Raw genomic sequence first — 17,104 nt, 5'->3', positions numbered from 1 at the left:
ATCCGCAGCCGATTGATCGCATTTCTCCGAATCTTTTTTAGCTGCGGAACTTAGCAGCATATGTGGATTTACTGCGATTGACAGCTGATCAGTTGTGGAGTCCTGTTGATCATTTGCCCGTGGTTGCGGGGCCTTAGGCAGCCAACCACCAGCGGCTTTTTTGCGCTTTGGAGATTCATCTAATAGCTTAAGGCCATTAAACTTTGAATTAAGCGCGGAAAGAAGATCACCGGCTCGACGAAAACTATCTCTAGCTACGCCAAAACTGTTGATCAGTTCTTTCAAGCCACCTTTAGTTTGGCGCATAAACGATTTCATCTCGTTCGCAACCACAAGGCAAGCATCACAACAGTAATTTAGATTTTTACCCTTTGCTAGGTCATCACTTGTACGGCCATTAAAACCAGCGCACTTAGAATACACCATTCTATCACAAAGCCAACAAATAATTTTTGTCTGCTCAGGTTTTATAACCTGGCAGCAATTGTTATAAAAGCAGAAAACATTTACTGTTTCCATATTTGTCTACAATCAGACCACTGTGCACGAAAACACAAGATCAAAAACTTTCAAGCGAGCTGTTAAAAGAACCGCACGAGAGCAGTCTGCACGCTCAGAAATTTAAGATTTTGTGTGGGAGAGCGAAAGAGAGAGAGAGTGAGAGCGAAAAGTGCAGTTTATGTGCATGCAAAAAACAACACCAAACAGCACTACGAACAACGCACAAAAGGGAGAGTAAACAAAACAAAGAGACGAAAAATGCAAAAAACTTTTTATATTTGTTTAAACTACTGCACAAATCACAAAGAATCACTCGCGAAGCGAACGTATAATTATGTTTAATGACCTGATTAGTCGGCTTGACATCTCGGTTCCAAGTAGACTCACTGGAAACTATATACCCCTTATCTTAAATCATTGTAGATCTAACTATTAGTTGCATGACCCTTACAGAGTATTATGTTCTGACTGTAATAGACTTTATCGTATTATCTGTAATCTTGACTCTCTGCCGCTCTTAAAGCAATCAATTTTAACTTTTTTAGTACATAATTAGATCCTACTAACACTAATTTATTAGAGTTACTTTACATTATGTTCATTTCCTCGTCTTTGTTTTCTTTTCCATATCGCGTCTATCTTCTCGCGAATCGAGCTGTACGATACACGGCAGCGCCCCTCTGTCGGTTGGGCGGAAGGCCGTGGGTCCCGTGAGAAAAAAAAAAATATCGGAATGATGAAGAAGGGAAAAGTTGAACCAGCAAGTCGTCAGGCTGACAGCAGCAGGGCAACTGCAGTGTCTTAACTTATATATAAACATATCATATAAAAGACCGGCTCCACTTGCTCGAAACGCGATATGTGTACTTAAGACATTATGCTTTCAGTTGCGCTTTAAGTATTTATAGCTTAGTTTTTATTCCCAGAAAGCAAAAAGGCTGCGAAATTATTTTCAAATCGGACGAAGTTCAAGGTTATCCCAGGATGCTATGCCATTGCCGCCGGCGGTAGTGGAGTGAGTAGAGCTCCGACACCCCAGTCAGTAGAGCACTACCGCTGGCCGAAGCTCAAACCCAGGTTTTATGGTATGTGGTATTCGGTGAAGAATTAACTTAAGCACAAAGAGACATAAATACAAATTATAACACAAATACACTTTTTATTTTATCAAAATCAAACTTGGAAATCGAACTTCTCAAATTAATTTAGCAAGCTTAAACATATAATGAAAGAAAAATTGTACCATATATTTATTTTGATTATTGGCCGCAATCGGGATGGTTTTTATACCCCTTACTCGTAGAGTAAAAGGGTATACGAGATTCGTTGAAAAGTACGTAACAGGCAGAAGGAAGGGTTTCCGACTATACATATAAATCAGGATCAATAGCCGAGTCGATCCGTCTTTCCAACTGTCCGTCTGTCCGTATGAACGTCGAAATCTCAGGAACTATAATAGCTAGAATTTTAAGATTCAGCATTCTGAATTCTAGAGACAAGGACCTAGGGCACCCATGTTACCACGCCCACTCTAACGCCCACAAACCGCACAAAACTGCCACCCCCACACTTTTGATAAATGTGTTGATGCACATTTCTATTAATCCTGTAAATTTCTATCGATTTCCAAAAAGAATTTTTGCCACGTCCACTCAACGCCACAAAAACCGCCCGAAACTGCCACTCCCACATTTTTGAACAATTTTTAAATTTGTTCATTTTATTCCTCATTTTTTTTTTCCCAAATATCTATCGATATCCCAGAAAAATCAGGAAATTTCGCGATCGCATTCACACTAGCTGCGTAACGGATATCTGATAGTCAAGGAACTCGACAACAGCATTCTCTCTTTTGTTATTTAACAATGCAATGTTTGTTGACTACTTCTAACTTAAACTTTTATATTTACTGTTAAACATCCATTCTCGTTTCAAATTTTGGCACTTTCAAAAATTTGGTTTTCCCGAAGGGGAATTGAAACCTGGTCCCCACTGTACTATCGAGGAACCACTTTTCAAAATTTCTTACTTTAATTTGTACATTTGCTTTCTTCAATTTGATATTTTTTTATTTTTGCACTTTACACACACTCATTGCACACCTAAAAAAAAATTCCAAAAAATCTTTATAAATACCGTTCTTTTTAAAAAAAAAACGTGCCTGTTCGGGCACCAGCTAAGTCGTCCCATATTGGTCGACTTCTGCCGCATGCCCGCGCCGTTAATACCTTAGGTTTCGGAGAATATTCGGCGTTGTATCCTTGGAAAACAATGACTTCAATTTAAAGTCTCGGAAAAATAGGTTTTGAAAGTTCTGTTGACCCGTTTCCAGTTTAATTGTAACTGACCGCTGGATATTTCTACCAGCCCAGTTTAAGTGCTGATCAGACTTTTCGGCCATGTCTGCGCTCCTTGCGCAATTCGGTCGGTCGAGCGAATGAGCGACTTTTTGTTTGTCAGCAAATTGAATTGGATCGGAAGACCAACTTCTGATTGGCTTGCCTTTTGTTGTTACTACCTGTAGCAGTCGCTTTTAGTGGTGTGAGTTGGGTTGTTAAAAGCGGGAGGGCGTAAGGGGGAAAGGAATGCTCAAGGAGGGAAAGGGTCAACCAGCGAGTCGTCGGGCTTACAACACCAGGGAAACTGCAGTGTCTTAACTTATATATAAACATTTCAAATAATTCCAAACATCTTCAATAGGTTGGTTATGTTCATTACCTCATAGGCGATCTGTCAATGGCTCATATAAAAGACCGGCTCCACTTGCTCGAACGCGATACGTGTACTTATGATATAATGATTTCAGTTGCGCTTTAAGTATTTATAGCTTGATTTTTATTTCCAGGAAAGCTTTTTATAAGTAGGCTGCGAAATTATTTTCAAATCAGACGAAATTCAAGTTTATCCCAGGATGCTATGCCATTGCCGCCGGCGGTAGTGGAGTGAGTAGAGCTCCGACACCCCAGTCAGTAGAGCACTACCGCCGGCCGGAGTTTCTAACCCAGGTATGGTATGTGTGGTATTCTGAAGCCAAAAAGCAAAAGCCAAAAATTACTGACGAATTTAGTTTTAATCTAATCAAAGAGACATAGTATGCGGTATTATGAAGAATTTACATAAGCACAAACAGACATAAATACAAATTATAACACAATTACACTTTTTATTTTATCAAAATCATACTTGGAAATCGAACTTCTGAAATTAATTCAGCAAGTTTAAACATATAATGAAAGAAAAATTGTACCATATATTTATTTTGATTATTGGCCGCAATCGGGATGGTTGTTATACCCCTTACTCGTAGAGTAAAAGGGTATTCGTTGAAAAGTATGTAACAGGCAGAAGGAAGGGTTTCCGACTATACAGGATCAATAGCCGAGTCGAGCCGTCTTTCCAACTGTCCGTCTGTCCGTATGAACGTCGAAATCTCAGGAAATATAATAGCTAGAATTTTAAGATTCAGAATTCTGAATTCTAGAGACAAGGACCTAGGGCACCCATGCTACCACGCCCACTCTAACGCCCACAAACCGCACAAAACTGCCACCCCCACACTTTTGATAAATGTGTTGATGCACATTTCTATTAACAGGCAGAAGGAAGGGTTTCCGACTATACAGGATCAATAGCCGAGTCGAGCCGTCTTTCCAACTGTCCGTCTGTCCGTATGAACGTCGAAATCTCAGGAAATATAATAGCTAGAATTTTAAGATTCAGAATTCTGAATTCTAGAGACAAGGACCTAGGGCACCCATGCTACCACGCCCACTCTAACGCCCACAAACCGCACAAAACTGCCACCCCCACACTTTTGATAAATGTGTTGATGCACATTTCTATTAATCTTGTAAATTTCTATCGATTTCCAAAAAGAATTTTTGCCACGTCCACTCAACGCCACAAAAACCGCCCAAAACTGCCACTCCCACATTTTTGAACAATTTTTAAATTTGTTCATTTTATTCCTCATTTTTTTTCCCAAATATCTATCGATATCCCAGAAAAATCAGGAAATTTCGCGTTCGCATTCACACTAGCTGCTTAACGGTTATCTGATAGTCAAGGGACTCGACAACAGCATTCTCTCTTTTGTTATTTAACAATGCAATGTTTGTTGACTACTTCTAACTTAAACTTTTATATTTACTGTTAAACATCCATTCTCGTTTCAAATTTTGTCACTTTCAAAAATTTGGTTTTCCCGAAGGGGAATTGAAACCTGGTCCCTGTACTGTACTATCGAGGAACCACTTTTCAAAATTTCTTACCTTAATTTGTACATTTGCTTTCTTTAATTTGATATTTTTTTATTTTTGCACTTTACACACACTCATTGCACACCTAAAAAAAATTCCAAAATGTCTGTATAAATACCGTTCTTTAAAAAAAAAAACGTGCCTGTTCGGGCACCAGCTAAGTCGTCCCATATTGGTCGACTTCTGCCGCATGCCCGCGCCGTTAATACTTAGGTTTCGGAGAATATTCGGCGTTGTATCCTTGGAAAACAATGACTTCAATTTAAAGTCTCGGAGGAATAGGTTTTGAAAGTTCTGTTGACCCGTTTCCAGTTTAATTGTAACTGACCGCTGGATATTTCTACCAGCCCAGTTTAAGTGCTGATCAGACTTTTCGGCCATGTCTGCGCTCCTTGCGCAATTCGGTCGGTCGAGCGAATGAGCGACTTTTTGTTTGTCAGCAAATTGAATTGGATCGGAAGACCAACTTCTGATTGGCTTGCCTTTTGTTGTTACTACCTGTAGCAGTCGCTTTTAGTAGTGTGAGTTTTTTTTAAGTATTTATAGCTTGATTTTTATTTCCAGGAAAGCTTTTTATAAGTAGGCTGCGAAATTATTTTCAAATCAGACGAAATTCAAGTTTATCCCAGGATGCGATGCCATTGCCGCCGGCGGTAGTGGAGTGAGTAGAGCTCCGACACCCCAGTCAGTAGAGCACTACCGCCGGCCGAAGTTCAAACCCAGGTATGGTATGTGTGGTATTCTGAAGCCAAAAAACAAAAGCCAAAAATTACTGACGAATTTAGTTTTAATCTAATCAAAGAGACACAGTATGCGGTATTATGAAGAATTTACATAAGCACAAACAGACATAAATACAAATTATAACACAATTACACTTTTTATTTTATCAAAATCATACTTGGAAATCGAACTTCTGAAATTAATTCAGCAAGTTTAACCATATAATGAAAGAAAAATTGTACCATATATTTATTTTGATTATTGGCCGCAATCGGGATGGTTGTTTACCCCTTACTCGTACAGTAAAAGGGTATACGAGATTCGTTGAAAAGTAAGTAACAGGCAGAAGGAAGGGTTTCCGACTATACATATTGATCAGGATCAATAGCCAAGTCGTTCCGTCTTTCCAACTGTCCGTATGAACGTCGAACTATAAAAGATAGAATTTTAAGATTCAGCATTCAGACTCTAGAGACAAAGATCCAGGGTACCCATGTTACCACGCCCACTCTAACGCCCACAAACCGCACAAAACTGCCACCCCCACACTTTTGATAAATGTGTTGATGCACATTTCTATTAATCTTGTAAATTTCTATCGATTTCCAATGCAAATTTTTGCCACGTCCACTCAACGCCACAAAAACTGCCCAAAACTGCCACGCCCACATTTTAGAAAAATTTTTCAATTTGTTCATTTTATTCCAAATATCTATCGATATCCCAGAAAAATCAAAAAAAGAAATTTCGCGTTCGCATTCACACTAGCTGCGTAACGGATATCTGATAGTCAAGGAACTCGACAACAGCATTCTCTCTTTTGTTATTTAACAATGCAATGTTTGTTGACTACTTCTAACTAAAACTTTTATATTTACTGTTAAACATCCATTCTCGATTCAAATAAAAATAGTCCTTCGACTAGGACACACAAACATAACCCACCAACCCTACCTAAATCCCAATTCAATACCAACTTGTCCGTTTTGCCAAGGTGATATTTCTATAAGCCACTTTTCAGCCATACTTTTCCTTAAAAAAACCAAATTATATCACAAAATCTAAAAACAAAACAGGCAATTGTACATAACAAGCCAGCAATTAGTTACCAAATTAGATATTAACTAAATTAAGATATAATAACATTGTAAATAAATATAGCTGTAAGCCCCGTAGCTAATGCTATACCATCTAAGTTAGTCTAGTTTTGTAAATTATTCTATCTATCATAATAAATAAATAAATAAATTCGATACAACTTTAATAGGTCGGTTATGTTTATAACCTCATAGGCGATCTGTCAATGGCTCATATAAAAGACCGGCTCCAATTGCACCAGACCGTGCTCGAAACGCGATATGCGTTGCGCTTTAAGTATTCATAGCTTAATTTCTATTAATTAATTAATATTTTGATATTTTTTTAAATAATTAAAAAAAAATATTTTGCCACGCCCACTTGAACGCCATAAAACCGCCCAAAACTGCAAGGCCCACAATGTTGAACTATTTTTCGAGTTTTAGACATATTTATATGTCTTGTAAATTTCTATCGATTTGGTAACCAATTTAGTTAGGCCACGCCCATTCTAAAGCCCAAAAGCCGCCGAACCGGTCACGCCCACAATTTGTAACAATTATACAATTTTTTATAATTTTATTCCCGAACATGTATCGATATACAAGAAAAATTATAACATTTCGCCTTCGCATTCACACTTGCTGAGAACAGGGGTATCTGATAGTCAGGGAACTCGACAACAGCATTCTCTCTTTTGTTATTTAACAATGTTTGTTGACTACTTCTAACTTAAACTTTTATATTTACTGTTAAACATTCATTCTCGTTTCAAATTTTGGCACTTTCAAAAATGTGGTTTTCGCGACGGGGAATTGAAACCTGGTCCCCACTGTACTATCGAGGAACCACTTTTCCAAATTTCTTACTTTAATTTGTATATTTGCTTTCTTTAATTAAAACTTAAAAAAGTTCCAAATGTATGTTTAAACGGTCCCTGTTCGGGCACCAGCTAAGTTGTCCCATATTGGTCGACTTCTGCCGCATGCCCGAGTTAACATACCCCCTCTCTCGGTCTATCCAGTACTGAAAAGAGAGACAACACCGACCCAGCAACAGGGGACTGAGAGCCGAGCGAAAGTTCAACGAAGATCGCCAATACGAACTCCAACGGTGACATTTGGGAGTTACATACATACATATTTGTAAATCTCATTTCATCTCATTTCATACCTCAAACTGCTCAGTCTCGGAGGAATAGGTTTTGACAATATAACGTTTTATTCAGCTGAAAGTTCTGTTTACCCGTTTCCAGTTTAATTGTTACTGACCGCTGGATATTTCTACCAGCCCAGTTGAAGTGCTGATCAGACTTTTCGGCCATGTCTGCGCTCGTTGCGCAATTCGGTCGGTCGAGCGAATGAGCGACTTTTTGTTTGTCAGCAAATTGAATTGGTGGTGTGAGTTGAGTTGTTAAGAGCGGGATGGCGTAAGGGGGATAGCATTGGTTGGTTGCAGTGTTTCTTATCGGAATGCTCAAGTGCTGAAAGGATGAACCAGCGAGTCGTCGGTCTTACACCAGGGAAACTGTAGTGTCTTAACTTATATATAAACATATCAAATAATTCGAAACATCTTCAATAGGTCGGTTATGTTCATTCATATCGCTCATAGGCAATATGTGTACTTAGAGTATATATATATAGTATATATAGCTTAATTTTTATTTCTAGGAAAGCTTTTTACAAATAGGCTGCGTAATTATTTTAGCCAACAAATGTCGCAATCACTTCATTATCTCTTCCAGCCGAAATGGGTGCCTCAAAAACACGAATTACCTCAAGCAATTGTTCAGAAGCATAGCCTCGAAACTATTTTTCAGAATGTGATCTTTCATTGAATATTATAGTGCCTTTCTTTTGTAGCAGATGCCAATCCGAGCTGCTGATGAGGTTGAATCTTGATCCTGAGTCAATAACTAGGGGAATTTTCTGGCCTCCTACCCGGCAGTATATAAGCTCTTCTTCCTCATCATTTGCTATTTTGAAAGCTTGTGTTATCCTTTTCCAATTTGGGCTCTGTGTTCTCGCCCTCCACACAACGAACATTCGTATTACGTTTCTTAACATTTTCAAAATTAGACTGAGAGTTCCGTCTCTTAAGAATTCTTCTACACTTTCGGGAGAAATTATGATTTTTTAACATTTGTTGCACTTCGCTTGCCTTGCTGGGCATGATGAGTCATAACTAGCGTGACCAAAACGTCCGCATCTTGAACATTTACCTTGTGGCTTTGGCTTCCGAGTAGAAATTTTTCGAATTGCGTCGACATCGGATTTCGACAATATTACCTCAGACTGTTTATTAATCTGCTCTTCCACTTGGCATGTGTCAATTATTTCATCTAGTGAATATTCTTCGGCCAGAAGTTTTTTCTTTAACTCTATAGGGGCCCACGAGTAAATTATTTTATCTTTGATGCAAATCTGCTCTATCTCGGTTATATATTCTCCAAATGAGCATTTATACATTTGTTGGCGTAACCGCAACATCAACGATAGCATCTGGCAAGGAAAAGGCAACAGGCCTTCACATAAGAATGGTTTCAAATTGTGCTCAGCCATGTTTCATTTGCAATCTAAAATTCAAAAGAAAATATATATATAAATTACCTTTTTCCCTTCTAAGACCAACATTTTGTTGATCTAGCTTTGCTTGTATCGTTTATAAGCATATATGTATAAGTTACTCAGCCATTTATATTTTCTAAATATGTCAAGTGCATAAGCTTGCCAGGAGAATTCTCTTCACGCGCAAAGCCTTTTATTTTCAACAGCTTGCAAAAAGAAGTTCTTTCTTGCGCGGCCTTTGATTAGTACGGCTTGTATAGATAACTTTACGCAGCCTTCCAGCTTGCAGCAGTAACACTCTTCTGCCCAGCCTCTTTCTAATAATCTCCTGTTTATGTTTACCGCACCGGATCACGATGGGCGGTATTTATCCCTTTGGGCCTTCGTCGGTGCATTTTACACTTCCTGGCAATATTTCATATTCGACGACTTGCAACTTTTACACCGGCGATTCGGCGTGCGCTATGGCTGCGGTTGGTTGATTCCCCCAGTTTTTTAAATAGTCGTCAAGCCCAATCGTTTTATTCAGCGATTCCGCGTGTGCTATCACTGCGGTGGGTTGTTACTTCATTTTAGTACATCAAAATTAAAACTGAGAATTTTCATTAATATTTATACCCGTTACTCGACTGTCCGTCTGTCCGTATGAACGTCTCGATCGTTGCTAGAAGTTTAAGATTAAGTAACAGATTCTGAGGACAAAGACGCAGCACAACTTTGTTGACCCATTCTGACACGCTCACTCAATCGCTCACAAACCGCACAAAACTGCCACGCCCACACTTTTAAAACACGCGTTGATATTTTCTCACTTTTTTATTAGTCTTGTAATTTTCTATCGATTTCCAAAATATGTTTGCCACGAGTTACCGTCAGACGGAGACTTAAGAGTCGCCTCAGTAATTACCCTCTGCGGTCCCCGCCGAGACCCCTCTTGACAACCGGAGATTTAGATGACATTCACAAATATTTGGTATCGAACGGCACTTGAAATGCTGAGTCGCTACAAGCATCGGGGTTCACCCGATACCCCTCGACACCACAGAACTGGATCCGCTCTAAATCCACTTTTCTGCCAGATCAGCACTTTAAGTAAACAAATATGTAACAAACAGAGTTGGGAATAACTAGATAGTATAAATAAAGATTCATTCCGAAAATCTAAGGCAAAACGAACAGACGTTTAATTTCTCTAAATAAAATCCAAATTAAATACCAAACTCGACAACACTCCGCAACTCCCCGCAACCTCTATCAACCCAAAAGAACCTACTTATCATAACTGGCGTGGTCGGTAGTCCTTAGGCCTAAGGACGGATTCAACAGGAAGGAAGGAATCGTGACGACCGAGGATGTGGAAAATTATTTTATTAATAGCATTGTAAGGAAGAACAAAAAAAAAAATCGCAATTAAAATGAAAATAATGCAAATGAAAAGAATAAAACAAACAAATGCAAGAAGAAATAAAAAAAGAAAGTAAATCACAATTAAAGAAATATGATAAAAATATAACAGCTGTGGAAAGGAGAAAAAAACAAATGCAAGAAAAAGTGCGTTATAAAAAAATATTAGGAATTAATGGAAATAATAAGTTAAAATGCCAAGGCGAAATAGAGTAGAAGGGAAGTAATTTAGAAATTTAAATATGACGATGAAATTGGAAAAAGCAGAATTCATTGTGGGAGAAATAAAAACACGAAATAAAATTCGTTTAAAAAATAAATCAATTTAAAGTTACGGTCGACAATAAAATGCACGGGCAAGCAGTTCGGTTCTATTGGAAATAGTGGAGTAAAACGCGAGGCGATTTAGTTAAAGTTTAATAACTGTTTTATTTGACATAAGCGTGACACCGTTGTGAGTCGTTTGGAAGTTAACACAAGAAGAAGGAAGTTTCCAGAAAAACAAAAAGAACTTATTCAGATCAGTGTGACCAACTTTCAGCATATAGTTGTTGCAAAATTAACATACATAATATTTTAGTATTTCAATACTCCTTCTCAACAACATATTCAGAAACAATTCATTTCAGTTATACATTTTAAGTGCTTGTTTTTCTGTAGGTTTTTTGTTAAAATATCTGCTAACATGTCGTTTGTACATACATGTTTTACATCAATTTACTTTTTGGAATAGATAGTGGTACTTTATGTCTATATGCTTACTTCTATTATGTAATACTGGATTCTTAGCTAAACATAAAGCACTCTGATTATCGCAAAAAATTTAAATTGAGTGATCTATCAAAAAACCCATTTCCTTCAGAAACTTTTTTATAAATACTGCTTCTCTTGCTGCAATGGACAATGCAACATATTCGGCCTCCGTGCCACCAGACTTTGCTTCTTGGACTCCCAGGATATTGGACCAGCTGCGTTTATGAAGACATATCCACTGTAGGATTTACGATCCGATGTGTCATTTGCCCAATCTGCGTCGACGTAGCCATGAATCGGTTTTCCTGTTGGGTGATAATGAAGCTTTAAGTTTGAGGTGTCCTTCAAATACCTTAGTATACGCTTGGCAGCGACTTCATGCTCCTTATGTGGGTTCACATTTCTTTGAGCCACTTTTGCAACTGAATGCATTATATCTGGCCTGGTTGTAATTGCCAAATACATCAGTGATCGTATAAGTGACTGGTAGTCCTTTTCGTTAATAGGTTTGCAGTTAGGATCAGTACACTTAACTTGGAAATTTGCCTCCAAAGGCGTTGCTACCGATTTGCAATCTAACATGCTTGTGTCCTATGGATATGGCTCCAGTTTCACCTTCTCGCTCAACTTCGATGCCCAAGAAATGATTAAGCTGTCCGCTATCTACTACTTTAAACTCTTTGGCAATTGACTCTTTTATACCAATCAAATCATCTTTACATGAGCTTGCAATAAGAAGATCGTCGACATACAAAATACAGTTTTTGTAAGACTTCGTTGAGCTTGGCGTTCCACTCTCTACCGCTCTGTTTTAGTCCGTAAAGTGACTTCTTTAGTCTCAAAACTTTTCCATAATGTTCATATAGACTTCTTCGCTTAATTCGCTAGTTAAATATGCTGTCGATACATCCATCTGATGTAGAAATAAGTTATGCTCAACAGCCAGAGATATAATAAGTCTCACCGACGAATATCTGACAACTGGTGAAAACATTTCAAAAAAGTCGATACCATATCCTTTAGCCACCAACCTCGATTTAAATCGCATCACATTGCCATCCTTATCTCCTTTGATGCCAAAAACCCACTTACTACCGATGGCTTTCTTACCTTCTGGTAAGTCCTGTAGCTCCCATGTCTGATTAGCTTCGAGGGCGTCAATCTCCTTCTGAATTGATGCTATCCACTCTTGACTCATTTCAGACTGCGTCTCTTCAGCAAACGTAACAGGTACCTTGACATCTTGAACCTTCATCATGTTCAACAAGTTGTATTGTTTTCGTGGACGCCCGGGCTTTCCAGTTTTTATCTTCTTAGGGCGACCAGGACCATGAATTTTCCGTTCCGTTCTCGTAAACATCAGAACTATCGGCTTCATTAATCTCGCTGTCAATTTGCTCTTCCTCGAGCACCTCAGCATCTTCTTTGTTGTTGTCAACTGCCAAAATCTGCGAACCATCAACTCCAATTTCGCCAATAAGTGCCGTCTCGTTCTCGCTGTTTCCATTCTTCGGATACCCTACACAGTTCGTCCACAGCTCGAATGCTGTTTGACTCTTCAACGACCTTGTCTCCGATCTGTTGCGTAGATATGCTGCAGTCCTAACTGCCTCTCCCCACAGGGACTCATTCACTCCTGAATGTATAATCATGCTCCTTGCCATTTCCACAAGCGTCCGGTTAGCGCGCTCAGCAACCCCGTTTTGCTGCGGAGTGTACGGTACTGTCAATTGCCGCTTGATACCGTTTTCAGATAGGAACTTCTGAAACTCGTGGCTTATATATTCGCGACCGTTATCGCTGCGAATTGCTTTAAGTTTTTCACCGGTCTGTTTTTCTGCAAACGCGACAAAGTTTTTAAACGTGGGAAGCAATTCATCACGGTCTTCAAAAAATATACGAACATATAACGCGAATAGTCATCAATAAATGTTACGAAATATCTTGCTCCACCGGCAGATACTTTGTTCATTGGCCCGCAAATGTCCGAATGCAATAGCCCTAGCACTTTGTCCGCACGATTTTCTGCCATTTTTGGGAATGGTTTCACACAGATTTTACCTTTAGCACAGGTTTCACATGCAATTCGGTCTATGTCCACAACATTTTTGATTGACTTTAAGCCATTGACCATATTGTCACTTGCCATCTTTTTTAGGGTCGCCATGTTCAAATAACCATAACGATAATGCCACTTCCACAATTCATCATTTGCACACAAGTACATCCACCGATTGTTCGAAGTATCAATAACAAAAAGATTTCCAGCTTTTCTTGCCTGTAACACTACTTCATTTCGACCGTCCTTTATATACGCACTTTGCTTGTGAAAAATCACTTTATACCCCTTTTCAACGGCTTTCGCTACCGATATGAAATTACATTGCAAGCTTTTTACGTAAAGCACATTTTTCAAATTAACGGAACCATTCTTTGTTTTAACGGCCACCGTACCGACGCCATCCGAAAATATATAGTTTTCTCCTGCAAGTAATATTTTCTCTTTATGCTCTTTAATGTCCGCGAACCACGACCTTTCACAACACTGTCCAAGCACCACATCGATTTCGTTAAAACGTCATTTTTATTTACTCTTGCAAGCATAGTAAACGACTTCTCTTTTGCAGATGTTTCTATTTCATCATTTTTGTCTTTCACTTTGCACTGCGCAATAAAGTGACCCTCGCGACCACATCGAAAGCATTTTTTATTCTTCTTCTTCTTTTGCGCCGATCTATTTTTCTTGTCTCCCTTTCAACTGGGACGCGACACAAACGCTTGCTGCACACAAAGTTCCGTTTCGTACGAACTCACTCTTTGTCTCTCTCCCTCTTCTATAATTTTTACTTGTAAATCAGAGAGAGTCGGTAACTGTTCTCGCGTTTCGATCGCTACCACGAAATTTTCGAATTTCTTACCGAGTCCCGACAGCATTAAAATAGTAAGAATATCTTCAGAAATGTCCATATCAATTTCTTTCAGTCTTTCGACGATATCCACAAAATCATTTATGTAATTTTGTACGCACGCACTTTCCGACAAACTCAACCGGAGTAATTTCCTGAACAAGGTAATTTTCCTGTCGGGTCCACGAGGCTTGTACACAGCTGCAAGCTTGTCCCAAGCTTCTTTAGAACTAGCGCAGTTTTTAATCAAATTAATTTCTGAAGCCTTCACGCACAGCAATATTCTTGCTAGTGCTTTCTCGTCTAGTTCGCCGAATTGGGCTCCTTGCTCAGCTGTATCACCATCCTGCTTCACGCGTCTTCCGCACACCAACGACCACATACCCGAGTGCACCAATACACTCTTCATTTGCACCGACCATACTGCGTAATTTTCGCCGTTCAATTTGTCGATCGCACACATCCCTTGTCCGCTCATGTTTATATAAAATGTTCAAGCTAATTATATACAATAATTACTTTCCTCTTGATCACACACAATTATTAAAGTCTTTACTACTCCTGGGCACATAACCTATTGGAAATGGTGGAGTAAAACGCGAGGCGATTTAGTTAAAGTTTAATAACTGTTTTATTTGACATAAGCGTGACACCGTTGTGAGTCGTTTGGAAGTTAACACAAGAAAAAGGAAGTTTCCAGAAAAACAAAAAGAACTTATTCAGATCAGTGTGACCAACTTACAGCATATAGTTGTTGCAAAATTAACATACATAATATTTTAGTATTTCAATACTCCTTCTCAACAACATATTCAGAAACAATTCATTTCAGTTATACGTTTTAAGTACTTGTTTTTCTGTAGGTTTTTTGTTAAAATATCTGATAACATGTCGTTTGCACATATATATTTTACATCAATTTCCTTTTGGAATAAAGTTCCCTAACATAGTGGTACCTTATGTCGATATGCTTACTTCTATTATGTAATACTGGATTCTTAGCTAAACATAAAGCACTCTGATTATCGCAAAAAATTAAAATTGAGTGATCTAACAAAAAACCCATTTCCTTCAGAAAGTTTTTAATAAATACTGCTTCTCTTGCTGCAATGGACAATGCAACATATTCGGCCTCCGTGCTGGATAATGCCACCAGACTTTGCTTCTTGGACTCCCAGGATATTGGACCAGCTGCGTTTATGAAGATATATCCACTGTAGGATTTACGATCCGATGTGTCATTTGCCCAATCTGCGTCGACGTAGCCATGAATCGGTTTACCTGTTGGGTGATAATGAAGCTTTAAGTTTGAGGTGCCCTTCAAATACCTTAGTATACGCTTGACAGCGACTTCATGCTCCTTCTGTGGGTTCACATTTCTTTGAGCCAGTTTTGCAACTGAATGCATTATATCTGGCCTGGTTGTAATTGCCAAATACATCAGTGATCCTATAAGTGACTGGTAGTCCTTTTCGTTAATAGGTTTGCAGTTAGGATCAGTACACTTAACTTTGAAATTTGCCTCCAAAGGCGTTGCTACCGATTTGCAATCTAACATGCCCCAGGTGTGTAGCATACTCTCGATATATGTCTTGTGACCTATGGATATGGCTCCAGTTTCACCTTCTCGCTCAACTTCGATGCCCAAGAAATGATTAAGCTGTCCGCTATCTACTACTTTAAACTCTTTGGCAATTGACTCTTTTATACCAATCAAATCATCTTTACATGAGCTTGCAATAAGAAGATCGTCGACATATACTGCAATTATACTAACATTGTCCTACTCATTGCGTGTGTACACACACGGCTCGCTGGCACAGGGAACAAAATACAGTTTTTGTAAGACTTCGTTGAGCTTGGCGTTCCACTCTCTACCGCTCTGTTTTAGTCCGTAAAGTGACTTCTTTAGTCTCAAAACTTTTCCATAATGTTCATATAGACTTCTTCGCTTAATTCGCTAGTTAAATATGCTGTCGCTACATCCATCTGATGTAGAAATAAGTTATGCTCAACAGCCAGAGATATAATAAGTCTCACCGACAAATATCTGACAACTGGTGAAAACATTTCAAAAAAGTCGATACCATATCCTTTAGCCACCAACCTCGATTTAAATCGCATCACATTGCCATCCTTATCTCCTTTGATGCCAAAAACCCACTTACTACCGATGGCTTTCTTACCTTCTGGTAAGTCCTGTAGCTCCCATGTCTGATTAGCTTCGAGGGCGTCAATCTCCTTCTGAATTGATGCTATCCACTCTTGACTCATTTCAGACTGCGTCTCTTCAGCAAACGTAACAGGTACCTTGACATCTTGAACCTTCATCATGTTCAACAAGTTGTATTGTTTTCGTGGACGCCCGGGCTTTCCAGTTTTTATCTTCTTAGGGCGACCAGGACCATGAATTTTCCGTTCTTTGTTATCATCGCTCTTCGCACTCTCGTAAACATCAGAACTATCGGCTTCATTAATCTCGCTGTCAATTTGCTCTTCCTCGAGCACCTCAGCATCTTCTTTGTTGTTGTCAACTGCCAAAATCTGCGAACCATCAACTCCAATTTCGCCAATAAGTGCCGTCTCGTTCTCGCTGTTTCCATTCTTCGGATACCCTACACAGTTCGTCCACAGCTCGAATGCTGTTTGACTCTTCAACGACCTTGTCTCCGATCTGTTGCGTAGATATGCTGCAGTCCTAACTGCCTCTCCCCACAGGGACTCATTCACTCCTGAATGTATAATCATGCTCCTTGCCATTTCCACAAGCGTCCGGTTAGCGCGCTCAGCAACCCCGTTTTGCTGCGGAGTGTACGGTACTGTCAATTGCCGCTTGATACCGTTTTCAGATAGGAACTTCTGAAACTCGTGGCTTATATATTCGCGACCGTTATCGCTGCGAATTGCTTTA

The 17,104-nt window shown here is 39.1% G+C and overlaps 1 protein-coding gene across 1 annotated transcript in view; it reads right to left on the bottom strand.

Moving 5' to 3' along the window:
- LOC116800480 (secreted RxLR effector protein 161-like) overlaps positions 1-16,548 on the bottom strand; it is a 35,769-nt gene extending 19,221 nt beyond the window's left edge. The window contains exons 1-2 of the mRNA XM_032715716.1: positions 16,380-16,548; positions 15,185-15,474 (exon numbers count right to left, since the gene is read on the bottom strand). Coding sequence (XP_032571607.1) covers positions 15,185-15,474; positions 16,380-16,527 — 438 coding nt within the window. The 5' untranslated portion in view covers positions 16,528-16,548. The remainder of the gene's footprint in view (positions 1-15,184; positions 15,475-16,379) is intronic.
- Positions 16,549-17,104: the final 556 nt, after the last annotated feature.

Source organism: Drosophila sechellia, chromosome 2L, assembly GCF_004382195.2.
Source record: "Drosophila sechellia strain sech25 chromosome 2L, ASM438219v1, whole genome shotgun sequence".
Lineage (NCBI taxonomy): Eukaryota > Metazoa > Arthropoda > Insecta > Diptera > Drosophilidae > Drosophila > Drosophila sechellia.
Note: the sequence above shows the minus strand (reverse complement) of the source record. Positions and strands in the feature narration are given on the sequence as shown.